Below are 18,448 nucleotides of genomic sequence, written 5' to 3' on the forward strand. Positions count from 1 at the left end.
TCGCCTGGACCTCTTCCAATCCTTACGGACGTGGAGTCTGTCCGCTTCGGCATCCATCCATCCAAGCCAGCCATGATCCTCCTCAGCAAGTGACACCTAGCTGAGACAGCCCGGGATGGTCGCCGACCTCCCTGTGAGCCTGTGAGATATGGAGGAAGAAGGCCTCAGCAGCGGGTAGCAGCGTAGCTCACCGCAAGATTGGTGTCCAAATGTGCCAGACTGGCAGACCCCCAAATCCACATCCAGGATGCGCGTGGTGATCTTCCGAAGCCACGGTCCCCAGCAATCTGTGTTCTGTCCTATTGGAGGGCACCACGCTCCCGGCGACGAAAACGGAGCACCGGTGAACGGCCAAGTGTGCCCAAACAAGGGGACACAGGCCGGCAAGGGTGTTATCGAAGTAGCTGTCCGTTGGATTAACCCGATAGGCCTCACTTCTCACCCGTGGTCTCAAGCAACCTGCAGATCCGTCGGGTAGGAGTCTGCCGTAAGCCGTGTATGATCGTTTGGTTGAACAGACGGCGGGACGAGATATCACTGCACCAACATTTTTACCTAAGGTATGTTAAGGTGCACAGCTATATTGCAGTACGACTGGGTGGTGGAGCAGTAGCTGAATATGGGGCTCAAACTTTCGCCTTACTCCCTAAAGTTTTCACCATCGATCAACTATTCAGGGAATGCAAGGGATCTTGGAAAGTTTAGCAATGCGAAACCGTCATGTTAACAGCAGACCAGGAAGAAACATGGGCGTCGGCCTCGGCAGAAGCCGTGGCTGAAAAAGGCGGTTGGGAAATTGTGGTAAACAAGACCAAGATACCCGTTGCTTGAAACTGCCTGCATTTGGGAGCCCACTACAGCAGTGGCCAATGACCGAGCTGCATGATGACTGTCATCCGTCTTAAGGCTGACTAGCAGGATGGAGATATCTCACACACCAACTTCTTCCAGAAGACAGAGTCACCAAATCCAAGTGTATCCTGGAAGATCGCCTTCACTTTACACGAAGCCATCGACAAGCTTGAGTCAAGAGTCTGGGGTCTTGCAGACGTTGTCTCGAGACACGCCCGTTGCCGCCATGAGCACCGCGACACAAAGGAAGAGCAGGGTCATCCATCCTCTGACGAGGGAACAGACAATACGCGAAAGGACAATCTTCCTCGCAGGCACAACAAGCAAGAGAGACTGGCGCAAGGATGTCGCCGACTCACTGGCTCATCTGCCGGTGGTCATATTTGATCCCTTCCGGCCGGACTGGGACAGCACCTGGAAGGAGGATATTTCGGATGAGAGATTCAGCAACCAGGTTAACTGGGAGCTGGATATGCAAGAGAGGGCCGACATCATCGTTGTTTACTTTGAACCGGAGACAGAAGGCCACATCAGCTTGCTCGAGTTGGGACTTTGTGCTCGCTCAAAGGGAAAAGTCATCGTCGGTTGTTCTGAAGGGTATAAGAAGAGGGGCAATGTTCAAGTCGTCTGTTCGAGATATGGAATTCCATTCGTGGAGAGCTATGAAGAGCTGGTTGAGAAGCTGATCCAGAAATTAGAGGCAACCGATGTTAAGGCTTGAGGAAATACTTTTATCAGTTTTGAGAATCACTTCGCGCCGTGATGTGCGGCCAAGATGATTCACGATCGGGGGAGAGGCCGCCGCCATTCATGTACCAAACACTGAGGAACAGCCCCACTAACTCCGATACTCGATTGCCTTTCTCCGATACGGCGGGCCGAAGGTATTTCCTTCCAGTGCCTCCAGACTCGACTTGCGTTTGGCAACCCCACTTGCCTAATCCGACATGGTTCGCAGGCCCTCCAAACACCCAGAGCTTCGAGGGCAACTCCTTCGCAAACCAACCTCGTGCATCTGCTCCAAATATCTTAGCTTCCCTTGCTATAGCTCCTTACCGACATTCTCTCCTTCATACCTTTTTGTCTAGTATAATTGTTAGAACACATATCCTTCACAATGGACGACCAATTTGGAGGCCGCACAGACGACGACCTCTTCTTTGACGACTTTGAGCCTGTAAGCAATCCCCAGGCCATCGAGACAGTCGAAACCGTCGTCGCCCCTCCACCCCCTCCTCCCGCCGCTGTCGCGACGCTGCCAGTCGAGCCACCAAAACCAGCACCAGCGCCCGCGCCCGTCGCGCCCAAGGCTGCAGAGCAACAGCAGCAGAAGCCGCAAAAGCAAGCCCCGGCCAACAAGAAACCGCCCACGGCGCCGAGGGGTGGTCTCGCAAACTCCAGATTCGCCGACCCCAAGCCGGCCCCTGCTGCCCCGCGCGGCCCTCGCCAGGCAGCCCCCGCCGCCGTCTCGACTCCCCCTCCAGCCGCGGCCGCGACCACGCCCGCGCCCAAGCCGCCCACCGGTCCCGCGGCGCAAAACTCACCTGCTCCCGCCGTTGCACCGACTGCCCCTGCCGCCGATGATGCTGCTGTCGCCCCTCCCCCGGCGGCCGCAGCCCCAAGCGACGCGGCCTCTCCCAAGAGCAACTCGCCCGCTCCGGCAGCAGTACCTCACGCACCCCGCGAAAAGAACGCCGCCGCCGCCCCCGGCGCAAACACAGCCCTCAACGCAGAAGCCCGCCTCGGCTCGGGCGCGAACCCACGTACCAAACTAAGCGAATCCCAACTCGCCGCCAAAATGGAACAGATGCGCATCCTCAACGCCGAAAAGACGCGCAAGTTCGAGCAGGCGGAGCAGGACGAGCGCAGCCACGCGGAGGCCTACGCGCGCGGCATGGAGGAGGCGCGGCAGCGCAAGAAAGCCGACGAGGAGAGGCGGCGGCGCGGCGAGGAGGAGCGTCGGCGCATGGACGACGAGCGCGCCAAGAACCGCGAGAGGAAGCTCAAGGCGATGAGTATCAAGGAGGGCGGGTGGGACGAGGGCAAGGAGGCGCTCGCTGCTGAGGAGGAGAGGAGGGGGTTCCGGGGCGCGAATGGCGGGGTTCGGGGGACGAGGTCTGCGGGGCTTGCCGGGAGCCGGTTTGCTTCGAGGGAGGATGAGGCGCCGCAGGGTGACCGGTATGCTGGTGGTGGTGAAGAGCGGAGAGGTGGTAGGGGCCGTGGAAGAGGTCGTGGGCAGGGGCGGGGTGGACGCGGCGGTCGTGGCGGGTATGGGAATGATCATGAACGGGGGGATTCGAACGGCGCTCAGGAAGCTAAGGCTCCTGCCGCCCAGGCTCCCGCACCGGCGCCGGTCATCAGCACCGAGGAATTCCCTGCCCTGCCTGGTAAGACTACGAGCGGTGCCATTTCGCCCCCTGTCCTGTCGCCTCTTGGTAGGTGGGACGACGAGATGGAGGCCTTTGACGAGAAGCTCAAGAACGCCGCCGCGCAGTCTTCTTCTTGAGGATTATGCCTGAGCGGACAGTAAAGCTTTACGACGAGGAGAAGCATCACGAATTGGATCACAAAATTACAGCGACGACGCATTTTGAATACGCCACTATGAGGGGAATGAAGAAGAATTGGAGTACATTATAGTTCGCTTCTAAGCATGGTTCCTCACTAAGCGGGCATCTAGGGTTTGCGAGTCTCGTCTTCAGCAGGTACCGTTACGAGCGTGAATACAGAATGCCGTCCGGGACTGCCCAACGCCGCCGTCTATGTTCCCTTGAGTTGGATCCTTCGCAATCTTGACCCGTGATGCTGGCCATCGTGGAATCAATGCCGTTGCCGACTGGATCAGTTGTGATCGTAGGCCTAAAAGACTTAGTATGAAGCAAATCAACCTCCAGTGGTATCGTCACCCACGTTTTACATCCTTCAAGTATCATGCTGAACATCTGTGTGTTTGGGTTCCACGAGCTTGGCTCGTGGATCGAAGAGTATTGGCGGTCGGTTCCTTTCGCAATACTCAGTCATATTCCAAGTGCTCAGGGTAGCATGCTGCTCTTTTCCGAGATCTGACGGGCAACGTCGACATAGGCTCCTAATTCGGATTGCCGCCCATCAACTCTTCATCCTCTGGTTCGGGTTGAGCTGCGATCATCTTCAAAGCGTTCCACCTCCCCGGATGAGCCTACCATCCACCGCCGCCACCGCCACGGTATCCCCTGCCACCACGCCCGCGGTACCCTCCACCGCTCCTGGGACCTCTGGGACCGCCAGGTCCCATGTTGTCGTCGTCCATCGGTGCGCGTTGGCGGTGGCGCATCTCCTTGGGGAACGCGTCAAAGGTCTTGCGCATCTGGGCGTAGCCAAGATGCATCTTTCCGTAAAAGTGATCCGCTAGACGTCGGTCGTTGTCCAGCCTACTGAGGTAGGCGCCGCAAACGTCGCAAACTTGCAGCTTCTGGTGGCCGGACGGGCCCGAGGTGTCTGACAGGGCCTTGAGTTCCTTCTCGCGGTCCAATTTTGTTTGCTGTGCTTGGCGTACTCGGTAGAATTCGTCGATCGCGCGGGATACTTCGGCCATTTCTCCGAGGATTTCGACTTCGAGGGTGCCGTTGTGGATTGTGGAGGAGAGTTCAGCGATGCTTTTCAGCTGTGACATCGTTAGCTATTAACAAGTGCAGTGCGAGGGAGTGTTGAGGCCATACCAAGGCATTTGTTTGGCGGATCTCGTCGGGCGTCTTCTCGAGTCTGCGCTGTGCTGAGTCTATCCTCCTGTTGCAGTCGTCGATGTACTTTTGAAGGTCGCGCATGTAGTCGTACTCAAAGCCGTACTTTTGCTTCTCCTTATCTGACAGTCCCTCGTATTCGGCCTTGAGTGCTTCAGAGTGCTGCTTTGGGCAAGGGCCGAGATCTTGCTTGGTATTCGTGAAGAGGTCGTGAGGGCATGTGCCGACGAGGAATGATCTGCAGACTTTAGGATCTGTCATGGAGAGCGAGGCCGCCCGCGTACTAGCCGAGCCGCCCATGAGCTGCTCCAGCAGCTTTCTCTGTTCTGCTGCCATTGTATGTGATGCTCGATGGTGTCTGTCGAGATTTGTTGAGTATACGATATATCGTGGCTTGGCGTGGAGTTTTGTGGACGGGTCAATTGGGTATCTTAAATTGAAGGTAAGGAAATTCGCGAAGTTCTGGGGAAGAAGGCGTGTCGCGCGGGATGAACCATGGGCGGAATGTGGAGAGCTGTAAAAGGTACTTTCCCCAAGGCGTGGTTACATAAGAGGGATTCTGCCGAGCTCCACCGCCCAGACATCCCTCATACGACCACCTACACGACCTCACCTCCAACGGCATTACATGCGCCGCCGTGCAGGGGAGAGACCGCAGCAGACGCGAATCTCGTTCTTTTGCGCTGCGACACTCCCTTCATGATGCGCCAATTTCTGGCGGCCATTCTTTTCTCTTGCCTCGCCTCCTTTGGCCTGGCTGCGGATTACCACGAGCAGCTGAACCTCCGCCCGCTGCCCCTGTCCGCCCTCCTTGCGAGCTTCAACTTCCGATCCAATACATCGCTATCTGATTTCGACTTGCAAAACTTCCGATATTTCCCCCGGTCGTTGGGTCAGATCCTTCAATATGCCGGGACGAGAGAGCTTCATCTTAGATTCAGCTTGGGAAGATGGGATGCCGAGAGCTGGGGAAGTCGGCCTTGGGATGGTCAGCGCGAAGGCGGGACGGGCGTGGAGCTATGGGCATGGCTTGAGGCCGAGACGGACGAGGAGTATGTCACTCACCTGTCATCCTGTAGATGGATTATACTTACACGCATGCAGGGCGGACCAGAAGTGGTTGACCCTCACCAATGCTCTTTCAGGACTCTTCTGCGCATCGCTTAACTTCGTCGACGGAACCCGAACCACCCGACCGGTCATGTCATTCCAACCCGAGGGTGACCACCCCGAAGCGTCCATCCCGAACATGCAGCTCCTCCATGGCGTTCTGCCAAAGGAGGTGGTGTGTACAGAGAACTTGACACCCTTCTTGAAGCTGCTCCCTTGCAAGGGAAAGGCGGGCATCTCGAGTCTGCTAGACGGCCACAAGCTCTTCGATTCCTCCTTCCAAAGCATGGCCATCGATATCAAGCCTGTCTGCCCCGAGGGCCAGGAGTGTATTCTACAAATCGAGCAGACTATTGACATGGTTCTCGACATTGACCGATCCAAGCGACCAAGAGACAACCCGATTCCCCGTCCACCCCCTGGACACGAGTTGAAGTGCGATACCTCCAAGCCGTATCACAACGACGAAACATGCTATCCTACCGGCCTTACCACTGGTCAGGAATGGACACTGTCCCAAATTTTCGGAAAGTCGATCAAGGGCACATGCCCTCTGACAGACGAGGATGTGCCTCCAGTCTGTATTGAGGTTCCCCACACCCGAGGTGTGTATACGTCTGGCGGAGCTACGGAGATCTTGAACCCCAATGGAGCATCGCGCTGCTTCAAAATTGGTGCAGATTCAGAGCTAGAAATTGTTCTCCCCTTGGAAGACAAGGAGGGACAGGATCCTACCAAGGAATTGGTCGAACCGCCCACTCCTCTCATCTACGCTGAGCGCAGTTTCACTGGACACGGACAAGAGCATGGCGGTATGCAAGCCATTCTTACGAACCCAAGCAAGGACACGGAGGTCGAGTTCATCTACATGGAATCGCTTCCCTGGTTTATGCGAGTTTACCTCCATACTCTCAACGCGCGCATCGAGGGGTCGTCAGGTTCGCAGCCGTCGATTGTCGAGGACATTTACTACCGCCCGGCTGTCGACCGTGCCAGAGGCACACAGCTTGAGCTGCGGATGCGTATCCCTCCCGCTTCTACAGTCTTTCTCACCTACGACTTTGAAAAGTCAATTCTTCGTTACACTGAGTACCCACCCGACGCCAATCGCGGTTTCGACATTGCCGCGGCAGTCATTACTACTCTCAGCCCCCGTACGCAAAGTACACGCACTACCACGCTGCTGTTGAATCTGCCCACACCAGACTTTAGCATGCCTTACAATGTCATCATCTTCACCTCGACGGCGATCGCACTCGCTTTCGGCGGCATGTATAATATCCTAGTTCGAAGACTGGTTGGCGCTGATGAAGGCCCCAGTCCAGTCCTCAAGGCCAAAATAGCTGGTCTCTTGGCGAAGCTCAAGGGCATTCGGTCAGCCAAGAAATAAAGAGATGTGTTTGTGTTATTCGTTCCGATGTTCACGTTGTCAGCCTTCCCGTTTACTCGTATGGTTGTCTTCTCGTTCAGGTAGACGCGTGTCGTGTAATGATTGCTGTCCAAGCTTACAGTCCGTTTGCTGTACTTTCCGTCCCGACTTCGTCTGCCACGAGGTTTGCAATACGGAAATTTGGACTTGATCCAGGGGCTGTGGAACATCCTCTTCCCGCCGTGAAACCTAGGCTCTGCTATCTCTATCGATTACCTGGCGTCTGCAACTGCTGCCATGCTCTCCGACCACAAAATGATAGGCACATAAACAGGTTAGGCGACATCCCGGCGGATTCAGTCGCTCAGCCAAACCCTGTCAATTATACCCGTCGGCATCGTGACTCCAAAAACGGCATGATCTTCTTACCTTCGGCCGTACCTGCAAACTCATCGATGTCTTTGCCTTACTACCTGTTTGCCCCTGCTGGTGCCCGACTAACCGCTTGAATCAGGTTCATTGCCGCCTACTGATGTTCATTTGGATGAGGTACGTGGTGCTGCTAGAGGATCTCACTGCTACTCATCATCGCCTGTTCCACACGAATGCTGTGAACAGAACAGGTCATGCGGGTAGCCAAGATCTGCCAGGCTGTCTGCCCCATACTGCACACGGAAGGATATGCGAAAGAGAGGCTGCCGTATCTTCGTGTCTTGTGAACCGAAGTCCATCACCAAGTGCCGCTTGACCACCAATGGTCAACGTGAAGAACAAGAATGTACCTTACTGCCAAACTTTTGAATTGACCCGCTGCCTCTTGAAATACTTCAGCTGCAGAGCCACTTGAAACCCCCCTCTGAGGCATGTCTTGAGACTGGTGGCACGTTTATCACCATCTCACCGCTCCGGACCGGACAAAGAAAATGTCGGAGAATCTGTTTGCCATGTAAACGGGTATTGTGTTTGTTTTCAATATGGATCTTAAACGAGGCGAGCATGCAGGTGCCCTCGCACCCGGTATCTCACATGGGTCTGCTAGAACAGCATGCCCATTCACCTTTCAGGGCCCAGCAGAACTTTCAGCAATACATATGATGAGAGTAAGGCCTTCTCCTCCACCTAATCTCTCAGTCCTCTACTTGACAACTTCAAGAGCTACTTTTCGTTCCAAGCTAGCCATCATGCGTCTGACAACTGCAGTCGCGATCTTGTCCTTCACGGGCGCGAGTCTGGCTCGTTTTGGACGACAGCAGCAGACTCCGAACGAGAATCGATCCTCCGGAACGAGACGCTTCATCGTGGAGCTCGCGAAAGTAAGTTGTAATTACTCTGGTGGCTCCGAGACATCGCTGAGATCAATCATCACAGGACTCGGATCTCAAGCAGCTCGAGACACAGCTATCCGCTTTCACCGGTGCGACAGTGTACAGAAGTTTCCGCAGTCCTGTCTTTACCGGAGTCAGCGTCGAGTTGACGGGCAACGACGAGGAGGACCTGCGTTTTCTCCGGGGTGCGAGCAACGTTTGGCCATCGCGCAGAGTCCAGAGGGCCGTGGTCGAGAATGGCCAGGAGTTCAGTGGAGGTGTCTCGGGGAACAACTACAACATTCACGGCATCACTGGTGTTCAAAGGCTTCATGAGAGAGGAATCCTAGGCAAGGGTGTCAAAGTGGCTGTTGTTGATGCTGGTGTTGACTATACACATCCCGCTGTGAGTTCCGGTTCCCTTCCTGACTAGCGATTGCCAGCTGACATCTTAGCTTGGTGGTGGTTTCGGTGAGGGCTTCAAGGTCATGGGCGGATATGATCTCGTCGGCGACTCAGGTGAGATCAGGATCACCAGCACATCTTCACACAGCATGGGCTTACAAGGAAATGTGATAAGACTGGCCTAGTGGTGATGGACCCAAACGGCCTGACAAGGACCCATACGAGCAAGATTCTCTCGGCGGGCATGGCACCCATGTCTCTGGGATCGTTGCCGGACAGTCAGATACGTTAGTAAGCGCGTGCGATGCTTGGAGCAGGAGACTAACAAGGTCACAGCTGGCAGGGAGTCGCTCCTGAAGCTAACATCTTGTCTTACAAGGTCTTTTCCGGGACGGTAAGAAAAAGACCCTGACTTTCAGGCCCATGCTGACTGTGACTACAGAGTGGCGATACAGATGAAGAGACGCTGATTGAGGCGTTCTTAATGGCTCACAATGATGGCGTAAATTTGGTCACAATTATCAACCGATTGTTCTCTCATCTGACCCCATGCTAGGCCGACATCATCACCGCCTCGATCGGAGGTCGTGGAGGGTTCTCGTCCAACGCCTGGGCCGAGATTGCTTCCCGTCTCGTGGATCAAGGCGTTGTCGTGACGATTTCCGCGGGCAACACGGGTGAAGGCGGTGCTTTCCTCGGGGAAAACGGTCAAGCCGGACGAAGCGTACTCTCAGTGGCGTCTACTGAGCCCTCATACGTCCCTGGGATGCCCTTTGAGGTGACATTTGACTACGGAAACGGCGATGTCAACAAGTCGAGGTACGGATTCTTCTATGGTGGCCTCACACATAGCTTCCCCCTCAACTCGAGTCTTCCCATAACCGCGCTGTCCTTTGACCCTCTCAACACCACAATCGGATGCCGCTTCTTGCCACCGGGGACGGTAAACTTGACTGGTGCTCTTGCTATGGTTCCCCGTGGTGGCTGTAACGGCTTCAACAAACGATATGCCCTCCAGTCTGCCGGCGCCAAGTACATGCTACTGTTCAACGATAACGAAACTTTCCCGATGCCCAACAGCTATGACGTTTATCGTACAGAGGGCATCACGGAGCATGCTGTTGGGGTCGAGATCCTTGCCGCGCTCGCAAAAGGGGCTAGGGTCACGGCCCGGTTCTTCAACGAGTCCGGTTCGGGTCTGGTTAACTTGAAGAACCCCGCCGTTGTCAGCTCCTACTTCACTTCCATGGGTGGACTGTACGATCTTCAGATCAAACCAGATATTGCAGCTCCAGGAAGCAACATCTTTTCCACCATCCCGCAGGGGAAATATGGCCTAAAGTCGGGCACGTCAATGGCTACGCCGTACGTGGCAGGTATAGCTGCACTCTTCATCTCGAAGCACGGCGGCAGAAAGGTCCACGGCACCGGGTTCGGCAAGATGCTCTCAGCCAGGATCCTGTCCAGTGGCGATTCGCTTCCGTGGAATAATGGGCTGAACATGACAGACTATGGGACGACGCGCGCCCCAATCTTCCAACTAGGCAACGGCTTGGTCAACGCTACCAAGGTTCTGGACTACCGGACCGAGCTCTCGTACGCCAAGTTTGCGCTCAACGACACAACAAACTTCCGCGCTTTGCACTCTCTCATGATTACGAACAATTGCACTGGTCCGATTACGTACAGCTTTTGCGTCGAGACTGCAGGGACGTACGAGGTCCTCGATGATAGGGACAACATCAAGATGGGCCCCCAGTATACGGGGTTGGTTCCATTGGCTACGCCGTTGGTCCCGAACGTGACGTTTCCCAAGGAGTTTACCGTTGGTCCAGGAGAGACCATAGAGGCAAAGTAGGTACACTACGTCGCGTTCTCTTATTACCACCGTCAACTAATGCCTTGGTCCAGATTCACATTCGAACACCCCAAAGGCGGAAACCATTCAGCCATGCCCCTTTACAGCGGCAAGATTCGCATCCACGGCTCCAACGGGGAGCAGCTCTCGGTGCCTTACATGGGCATCGCCTCTGATCTACGCAAGACCTTTAAGAAGATGTTTGTCGACGAATACCCGTATATCAACTCGGGAACGGATGACACTCCTATGGTATACAAGACCAAGTAAGACCCTGCTGATATACCCCTTCCAGTAACCTTGCTGATGTATTGCTCGCTAGCTTCTCCTTTGACCTTTCCCTGGAATCACAGGATTTTCCGAAACTCTACATGAACTTCCGATGGGGTTGCTTTGTTCTACGCTGGGATATCTTTGAGCGCGGATGGGAAGAGAAGAGCTGGGGGACGTATCCGCCTGTTCCTGGAAAAGGTGGATTTGTTGGACATGCTGCGACCTGGGTAAGTTCACCTCATCTGATAATACCACGCCTTCACTATGCGGCACATCCGCACCTGAATAGCGCTTATTTGTACACAGGACAACGAAAGGCACGCTACCGTCTTTGATCCCGATAACGACAACGAATTCGACCTCATCCGGGGTCCCATGGGAGAGCTCTCGAGGGAAGATTACAACTATGCGCACTGGAGGGCTTGGTGGCTTGGCAGATTCTCTGACGGCTCGAAGATCAAACCTGGAAACTACACGTAAGTCTCTCGGATGGTTACATTTCACGATGTAGAGATCTAACGAGGTATCGATAGTATGCGAGTTGCTGCGCTGAGTCCGTTTGGAGACCCGACGAAGAGCGATCACTGGGATATCTGGAGGCGAGACTTCATGGTTGTTGGCAATCAAACATCGCCTGACATTTCAGTCCCACATGTTGGTTTACAACACGGCTGAGCTTAAAACTCCTGAAGCTGGGGACGCCCTGCGTGAGAGCTGGAAGTCGCCAAGCAAGGATCAGCCGGTATCTCATCTACGAGAGTGCTCCTCGCACTTATTTCAATTCAAGTACATAGATAGTAGTCGGGTGCAAAAATAGATCGAAGGATTGAAGTGTTTGCGGGTAAACCATCCCATGAAGGCGTCAACTGCAGCATGTGATGAGGTCCGCCAAGTCTCTGTATTGATACATTCATCCAAATTCATAGTACCCGGCGCCTTGGATCTTCCTGCTTACAATCCATAATCTATGTGTAGGACGCGCATCATCTCGCCCTGGCGTTGGATCAGGGTGTATAAAAAGATGACAGAAAGTAGAGGAGGGAACCGTAGTAAGAAGTAGGTTTGCATTAATGCCGCCACGAAATCCCTGTTCGGCGCGCTCAGCGAATGGGAACAGTGCCGATTGCCAAATTAGGCCTCTGTCTGCCAAGTCTCTAGATAACGTTTTCACGGGTTCATCCAGTCTTCTGTATAACCTCACACTATACTCACACATGATCGCACTGGATGATTGATCGTTTAGAGGAGACGTCAAGACAGGTTGCCCGGCATAGAAATGGCTAGCAGACGCACAGGAGGCACCGTCGCCCCGAATTGCAGCCAGAATGAGGCAGTAGGACAGCAGTCGTCGCCGACCAAGTCCCGCCCGAGCCCTCAGGTTAGCGTAGGGTCGTGCCCTACGTTACTTATTGCCTCAACTCAGTTCTGCCCCCAACCAACTATCACTGGATGTCAACATCCACCCATCCCCGATAGTCTAGTGGTGAGGATATCTGCTTGTCACCGGGGAAATCCCACGATTCGCAGGGGACCGGGGTTCAATTCCCCGTCGAGGAGTCTCTCTTTTGCTCTGTCTCATTATTTTTTGAGTTGTTATGAAGAGAGGGTGGCGATGATGAGTTGTTGTGATGAGAGGGTGGTGATCATGAGTTTTTGGAGCAAGGTGATGTAGGTGAGAAGTTGGGAGTTCTGCATGTGGCCCGGGCGCTGCTGCCAACTGGCAACCGGTCGCCCTCTCCTGCAGCTTATGGTACTTGGCTCTTCGGAGCCTTTTCACGTCTGACGTATTCGACGAGTGAGTGAAGGGAGACGAGATGAGGTGGATTACCGGGCTTGCATGCCTTTCTATTTCACGAATACCTGATTATACACAGCGAGCTTCTCCCCGTACGTTTTGTCTCTGTAATTTTCTTTGGGTCCCCACGCCCAGGGCGATCAATCATCGAGCATCGAACAGTAGTACAATATTATACATAGATAGAAAGTCAAACAAACGCAAAACTCCTTCCCAAGTCATTAGTACTCATACAAATCCCCTGTCCGTAAAATCCATCTTAGTTGGCACATATCATTTGTCAAATGTGATCACCGAAATGCTCGGCTGGCCATCTCCTGCGCCAAGCAGGCCCGTAGAAATACACCACTGGAACGAAAACAGCAAAGGCGCTGATCAGCCCGGTGTAAATCATCATCGCGTCAAAGTAGCCCATATCCACCACCCAGTCGGAGATCTTGAATGACAGAATAAAAGCCAGCAAACCTCTGAACGAGGCGATGTTGACCAGTGCTGGGCCCGCGAGGTGAGGGTAGCACTCAAGGACGTAGACCGCGCCAATGGTGTTGGCGCCCAAAAAGCCGAACGCCATCAGGCCAAGGCCTGTGAGGAACGTGAAGTAGGAATACTCTGCCTGGTTCGAGCCAGCCAGACCAAAGATGATGGAGCCAACAATACCGGCGAGGGTCGGGATGATGAGGTTCACAAGTTGGTTTTCAGGGACGCGGACTCCCCGTTTCTTCGCGATGCGGTTCGCCATCCAGTCGGCAGCACTTCCAGTGACCAGGGCAACAGCGATAGCGGCGATGAGGACCGGCACGAGGCAGAGGCCAAGGTTCATGAAGTCCCATCTGTATCAGCGTTAGTCGGGGCTCTCATCCAAGTTTGAGAATTGATTACTTACGACCAGGGTGCTGTCAAGAGAGCTGGGGCCACGGTATAACCAGCAGCGAAAGCACACGCAATCATCACACTGTTAAGCATAGTGATGAAGAAGATTTGCGGATAGAAAAACGTGCGAAGAGTGTCGACGAAAGCATTCCAGCCCTTGCGCCAGTCCATCTTGCCATGGAAGAGAGCAATGTTGTAGCGGAAGGTTCTGGGACCGCGCTCATGGCCAATCTCGCTGCGAGGAATGCCATCTGAAAGTCCAAAGTTAGCCATTACTACCAAAGACTCTGGGTGTTTCCAACTTACTCATCTCCGCCCGTGTTCGTTGCCATCTGGTCTCAGGCATGAAGAAGTAAACCCCAACGAGGAAGAATGCCGCGCCAATGGCCGTGATGTAATACATCCACCGCCAGCTCAAGTCGATAATCATGTATGGCGCCGCGATCCCAAGAACAATGATGATAAGACCCTGAGCGGCAAAGATGCTGGAAATCCACGCATTGCGCTGGTGCACAAAGACCATATCCTGGATAATGAACGGAATCAAGCTCTCAACCGTGCCAGCGCCAACAGCTTGGACGCAACGAGCGAAAAGATGTGACTGCAGCGACTGACTGCTGCCTGCCCAGAGACATCCAATGATGGCAACAACACCGGTGCTGAGAACAACTGGACGACGGCCGACAGAGATGGCCATTGGAACGAGAACCAAGTTGGCCAAACCAATGACCAGAACCGGTAGTGAAGCCAAGAGGTAGATTTGAAAGATTGGCGGCGCACTCGGCAGATTCGAAAGGACCTTCAGGGGGTCGAGGCCCGCCGGAAGACCACCGCTGTCGGTCAGGGGCTTGAGGATCTTCGGATCGAGGCCGGCGTATTCGAGAGCAAAGACGGGCAACATGGCACCGAGAATCAGCTCGGCGGCAGCAGCCAGCGCGCCGAAGCAGCAGAGACAGAAGCATCCTAGGACTTTGCGGGACATAGGTAGATTGAGGGGATCCCGCGGATTCTTGGTCGGCGCCGGCTGGAGGATAAGCTGTCCATTTCTATACAGGATACCTTCTGGTGCATCCACTTCAAAGCTCGTCTGGAAAGTCTCTCCATGCTTTACCCTCCTGTCAATGTCTGTCACCGAGCTGTTGCGGCTGCTGAAGTGGGATTTCTGATTACCCTCGAAGCCTCGGTTGCCACTCTTCTCGTCGTTGCGTCGCCAGAGTGGTTCGAAGAAGCTGGAACCCGCTGATGATCTCGCGGCCTGCACGGGAGCGGGTTGCGTGGCTTCTTGTGGCTGATAGTCCATACTTTCTTGGTTGACCTGTCGAGAATTATGTGTGGCTGTAGCGTTGAGCTCCATGTTGGGCCTTGATTGTGTGAATAGGCAGGAAATAGTGACTAGATCCAAAAGTCGGAAGACAGCTTCACATTGAAGCAACTCAGAGGAATGGCTCTGAATAACATGCAAAAGCCACGACGGGTCTGGCCATGTTGGAACCCTGATTTGAACACAGACGAAGACGCTATGGCGTAGCGAAACACGGAACGCGTTCAGAACAATGCATCCACACAGACGTCGGCCACGATATTTAACATTACCCCGCAAGATATCGCCAATGACTAGCCTTGTAGGGCAGCACTGCGTCTCTGAACGTCTTTGAATTAGGCTACAATTTGAATTTTCTTCATTGTTGGATGTTTCGTTGACGTCGCCGGGTCTGTGTTGATGCATCTCTGCTTCCGGTTTGCCTCCGTATGCTGTTTTGCTAACAAACAAAGAACGGACGAACAGGCGCCCGTGCCGAGCCGGCCGATCTTCCTCGCTACGTAACTGCTTTGAAGACCGAAATCTGGATGAACGAGACCATGAAGGTGTCGAAGTGGTAACCTTGACCAGGCCCAACGACTCGAAATAACGGACACGCACTGAGGCGATGATAGCCAAAAAAGTAGGAGGCGATGCATTAACTTATAAACCCCTCTTTTGCTATCACAACGACCATCCTTATCTCTCTTTCACCAAGACTTTCTAAATCTACTCAACAAACATATCACTTATGGAAGAGGCGTTTTCATCCAGATAGAACACCTAGGTGTCTGTCCATTAAAGATCGTTATCAGTTAGTCAATATCTATTCTTAGCATAAGAAGTGAAGGAATTTATCGCAGCTAGACAGTTTGGGAATGAGGCCCCTATTTGTTCTACGAAACAAGAGACATGCCCCGATGATCAAGTCGATTGCAGACTCTTTGGGACTGAGATAAGTATCTCCCGCATTCAATTAATCACAACGATTCGGCGTCAAGAAGGCCACTTCTAAGAGACTAAGATGAGTTGAATTAATTCCTTGTAAGAGAAGGTGCTATGTCTAAGTTGAGTCTATATCATCCAAACATTCAAAGCAAACATAACACACTATACAATGGTCTCGATGCAGAATCCAATAACTCCATGTTATGCTGGGTATCAAGCGTGCCGTCCGCTGTGACGTCGCATAAATCTTCAATTACATCAGCAGCCAAATTCGACTCCGTTTCTAAGAAATCTCTTGCGGTTCCATCATTCATTTCTCGTTTCTGACTTGCTCTTCATCGGACTGCAAAGTCACTTCCGTGCTAGCAGAGCGAGGAGGGATAGAGACGGTGTCGTCTTGCTGGGCCGGCGCCTTTGCAGCAGCGGCAGCGGCAGCACCGGCCGCAACAATGGCCGCGGCGTCAGCGCAACGCTTGCGGATGGAGAAGACAGAGCCGACGTGGCCCATGAGCCACCAGGAGAAGAGAACAGGCAGGGCCACGCGCGTCTGATCGGCGCAACCAGTCCACGCCTGCACCAAGAGAGAGTAAATCTCGTGCGCCGGGAAGGCGTAGCCGATCCTGTAGAAGCCCGCCATGATCTCAAAGGGGAACACGCTACTCGCGACGTTGGTGAGCATCCAGGTGAGGAAGAAGAACGGGATGAGCTGCATGGGCACAAAGGATCCGATGAGGGACTCGAGGACCTGCCACTGCACATCCATGTAGAGCCAGAAGACGAGGAGAGTCTTGCCGAACTCGGGGCCGCCGACGGCCCAGTTCTCCCTAAAAGCCCAGAGATACCCCGTGACAGTGACGGCGGTGAGGAAGCCGTAGATCTTGCCAATTGTGAAGCGGATGAGCCAGACGTCGCGGACTCTCATCTTGGCGAGGAGGCCGGAGCTCATGCCGATGCCGTTCAGGGCCAAGATGAAGAAGAACTGGGCGAGGGTGGGGACGATGATGTTGACGGTGTTGAAGAAGACGCGACTCGCTTGCGTCTGGGCGCCAATGAGGTCGGGGGTGGACGAGATCGGGTTCAGGTAGGCGGCGATGGCTGCCGGGTTGGTATTATTCAGGGATCGGAGGGCAGCCGTGCCGTTGGGCGACTGGTAGTAGAAGGCCCTTGATGCGCCGACGACCTTTTGAATGTTGCTGTTAATGGTGGAATCGGCGATCGCAGGGTATCGGGCCTGGTTGTAGGTGTATGTGACTGAGTCGGCGGCATTGTAGGCTGCGGTCGAGGTGCCGTTGATGGCACTGGCGAGCTTCGCAGACGCGCCCACGTTGATATAGATGGCTCCCCAATAGTCTCCTTTGCATACCGCGTTCTTGACCGCTGCGGGATTTGAGTATTTAGAGGCGGAACCAAACTCGATGGTTGGGAAGTTGGCAGCTTGGAGGCTCTTGGATGCGCCTACAATTGCTGAACCAATGGCGCCCCCATCCAGGTCAACGGCCAGAATCTTGAGTGCATGTGTGCGCTTCCCTTGCTCGAATGTTGCTCCAAAGAGATATGACATGTTGGCAAGGACGAGAACCAAGATCAGTATCGATGACATGACCATAGGTATGATGATACCCTTCCGTTGAGCAGCGCTCCATTGTGAGAGTGGTGTCCTTTGTGGGACGTTGTTGGGTGACATGGCTATCGAGTTTTTCGTTCTGATTCGTCTGGCAAGTTATAATTGAGGGTCGATATCGCACAGCTGGGTTAGATATGCTGAGAGCCGAATCGAGTGTAGTTGGGTAGTCGATCTCCTGAGGACGTCGTGTGAAAGGAAAAGAACTGGTAATGTGCCAAGGGGTAGGGCTGAATTTAACAATGGGGAGATTCGTAGTCTTAAAGAGGGCCATAAAAACGAAGATCCTATGTTTGCCCATGTGGCTCCCTATGTGGCGCCAGGAGATAAAGGGAGACCTATTGGTTCAAGAGCGCGGAGGCCGGCCGAGACGGACGGTTAACGGGGTACGGCAAACCCGCCGGGGCTCGGAGCGCTCTATATGCCATTATTCGTCATCATCCTCCTCGTCGTGACTCTTAAGTGTCTAAAGCGACATGGATGGCTTCGAGTTTCTTCCAGGCTGCCATATATGATCTCGGAGCTAAGTCCAAGATGCGAGGTAGCGAAGGGCCGAAGCTACCTCGTTGACAACTTAGCCTCCTCTTCAGGTATGGAAGCACCCGCGATTGAACTGGGAAGTGGGTTGGCTTGGGCGTTGGTGTGGCCGCAAAGTCTTCCGATGCGTCGGTAGAGGGCGCAAGGGGTGGCCCCCTTAGTTGGAGTTATCTAATATGGATCCGGCCGCTAGACGGCGTATCGGTGCTTACGTTCGCCGAGCACCGGACTTTTTTTTTCATTAGCATCTGGCCGTTCCCCCGGCCTGTTGGTTCTGTTGGTCGTCCACGTTCGTCCTTTCTCTTGACCGTTCCTTAAGTGCTGACCAAGTTCCAGACTCATTAATAATCGGGTTATCCCCCATCCCCCAGATTAGAGAGACGTTCTCGGGCAATAGTATTATCCGTAACATGACCAGCGTCAATCTTGGATTTTACGAAGTCCGAATTTATGCCAAAATCAACACTGTCAACGCACAGACAGTTGT

The 18,448-nt window shown here is 54.0% G+C and overlaps 8 protein-coding genes across 8 annotated transcripts; 5 read left to right on the plus strand and 3 right to left on the minus strand.

The window, feature by feature from the left end:
• Positions 1-247: 247 nt before the first annotated feature.
• CCOS01_05517 (uncharacterized protein) lies at positions 248-831 on the plus strand (the record flags this gene model as incomplete). Its single annotated transcript, XM_060453696.1, has 2 exons — positions 248-410; positions 731-831. 2 exons carry the CDS (start codon positions 248-250, stop codon positions 829-831), a joined length of 264 nt encoding a protein of 87 aa, XP_060315468.1.
• Positions 832-1,078: 247 nt separating this feature from the next.
• Positions 1,079-1,573, plus strand: CCOS01_05518 (uncharacterized protein; the record flags this gene model as incomplete). The annotated part of the gene is made up of 1 exon (XM_060453697.1): positions 1,079-1,573. One exon carries the CDS (start codon positions 1,079-1,081, stop codon positions 1,571-1,573), a length of 495 nt encoding a protein of 164 aa, XP_060315469.1.
• Positions 1,574-1,969: 396 nt separating this feature from the next.
• CCOS01_05519 (uncharacterized protein) lies at positions 1,970-3,358 on the plus strand (the record flags this gene model as incomplete). The annotated part of the gene is made up of 1 exon (XM_060453698.1): positions 1,970-3,358. One exon carries the CDS (start codon positions 1,970-1,972, stop codon positions 3,356-3,358), a length of 1,389 nt encoding a protein of 462 aa, XP_060315470.1.
• A 672-nt stretch (positions 3,359-4,030) lies between these two features.
• On the minus strand, positions 4,031-5,272 carry CCOS01_05520 (uncharacterized protein; the record flags this gene model as incomplete). Its single annotated transcript, XM_060453699.1, has 3 exons — positions 4,031-4,495; positions 4,551-4,929; positions 5,175-5,272. 3 exons carry the CDS (start codon positions 5,270-5,272, stop codon positions 4,031-4,033), a joined length of 942 nt encoding a protein of 313 aa, XP_060315471.1.
• Positions 5,067-7,071, plus strand: CCOS01_05521 (Gpi16 subunit; the record flags this gene model as incomplete). The annotated part of the gene is made up of 2 exons (XM_060453700.1): positions 5,067-5,623; positions 5,676-7,071. The coding sequence occupies 2 exons, from the start codon at positions 5,067-5,069 to the stop codon at positions 7,069-7,071; spliced, it is 1,953 nt and encodes a 650-aa protein (XP_060315472.1).
• Positions 7,072-8,231: 1,160 nt separating this feature from the next.
• Positions 8,232-11,565, plus strand: CCOS01_05522 (subtilase; the record flags this gene model as incomplete). The annotated part of the gene is made up of 11 exons (XM_060453701.1): positions 8,232-8,363; positions 8,419-8,760; positions 8,810-8,873; positions 8,935-9,046; positions 9,096-9,153; positions 9,202-9,261; positions 9,316-10,613; positions 10,671-10,883; positions 10,940-11,117; positions 11,197-11,366; positions 11,424-11,565. 11 exons carry the CDS (start codon positions 8,232-8,234, stop codon positions 11,563-11,565), a joined length of 2,769 nt encoding a protein of 922 aa, XP_060315473.1.
• Positions 11,566-12,965: 1,400 nt separating this feature from the next.
• On the minus strand, positions 12,966-14,909 carry CCOS01_05523 (major facilitator superfamily transporter; the record flags this gene model as incomplete). The annotated part of the gene is made up of 3 exons (XM_060453702.1): positions 12,966-13,515; positions 13,569-13,806; positions 13,862-14,909. The coding sequence occupies 3 exons, from the start codon at positions 14,907-14,909 to the stop codon at positions 12,966-12,968; spliced, it is 1,836 nt and encodes a 611-aa protein (XP_060315474.1).
• Positions 14,910-16,113: 1,204 nt separating this feature from the next.
• CCOS01_05524 (uncharacterized protein) lies at positions 16,114-17,487 on the minus strand (the record flags this gene model as incomplete). The annotated part of the gene is made up of 1 exon (XM_060453703.1): positions 16,114-17,487. One exon carries the CDS (start codon positions 17,485-17,487, stop codon positions 16,114-16,116), a length of 1,374 nt encoding a protein of 457 aa, XP_060315475.1.
• Positions 17,488-18,448: the final 961 nt, after the last annotated feature.

Source organism: Colletotrichum costaricense, assembly GCF_030867565.1.
Source record: "Colletotrichum costaricense strain IMI 309622 chromosome Unknown Scaffold_5.1, whole genome shotgun sequence".
Classification (NCBI taxonomy): domain Eukaryota; kingdom Fungi; phylum Ascomycota; class Sordariomycetes; order Glomerellales; family Glomerellaceae; genus Colletotrichum; species Colletotrichum costaricense.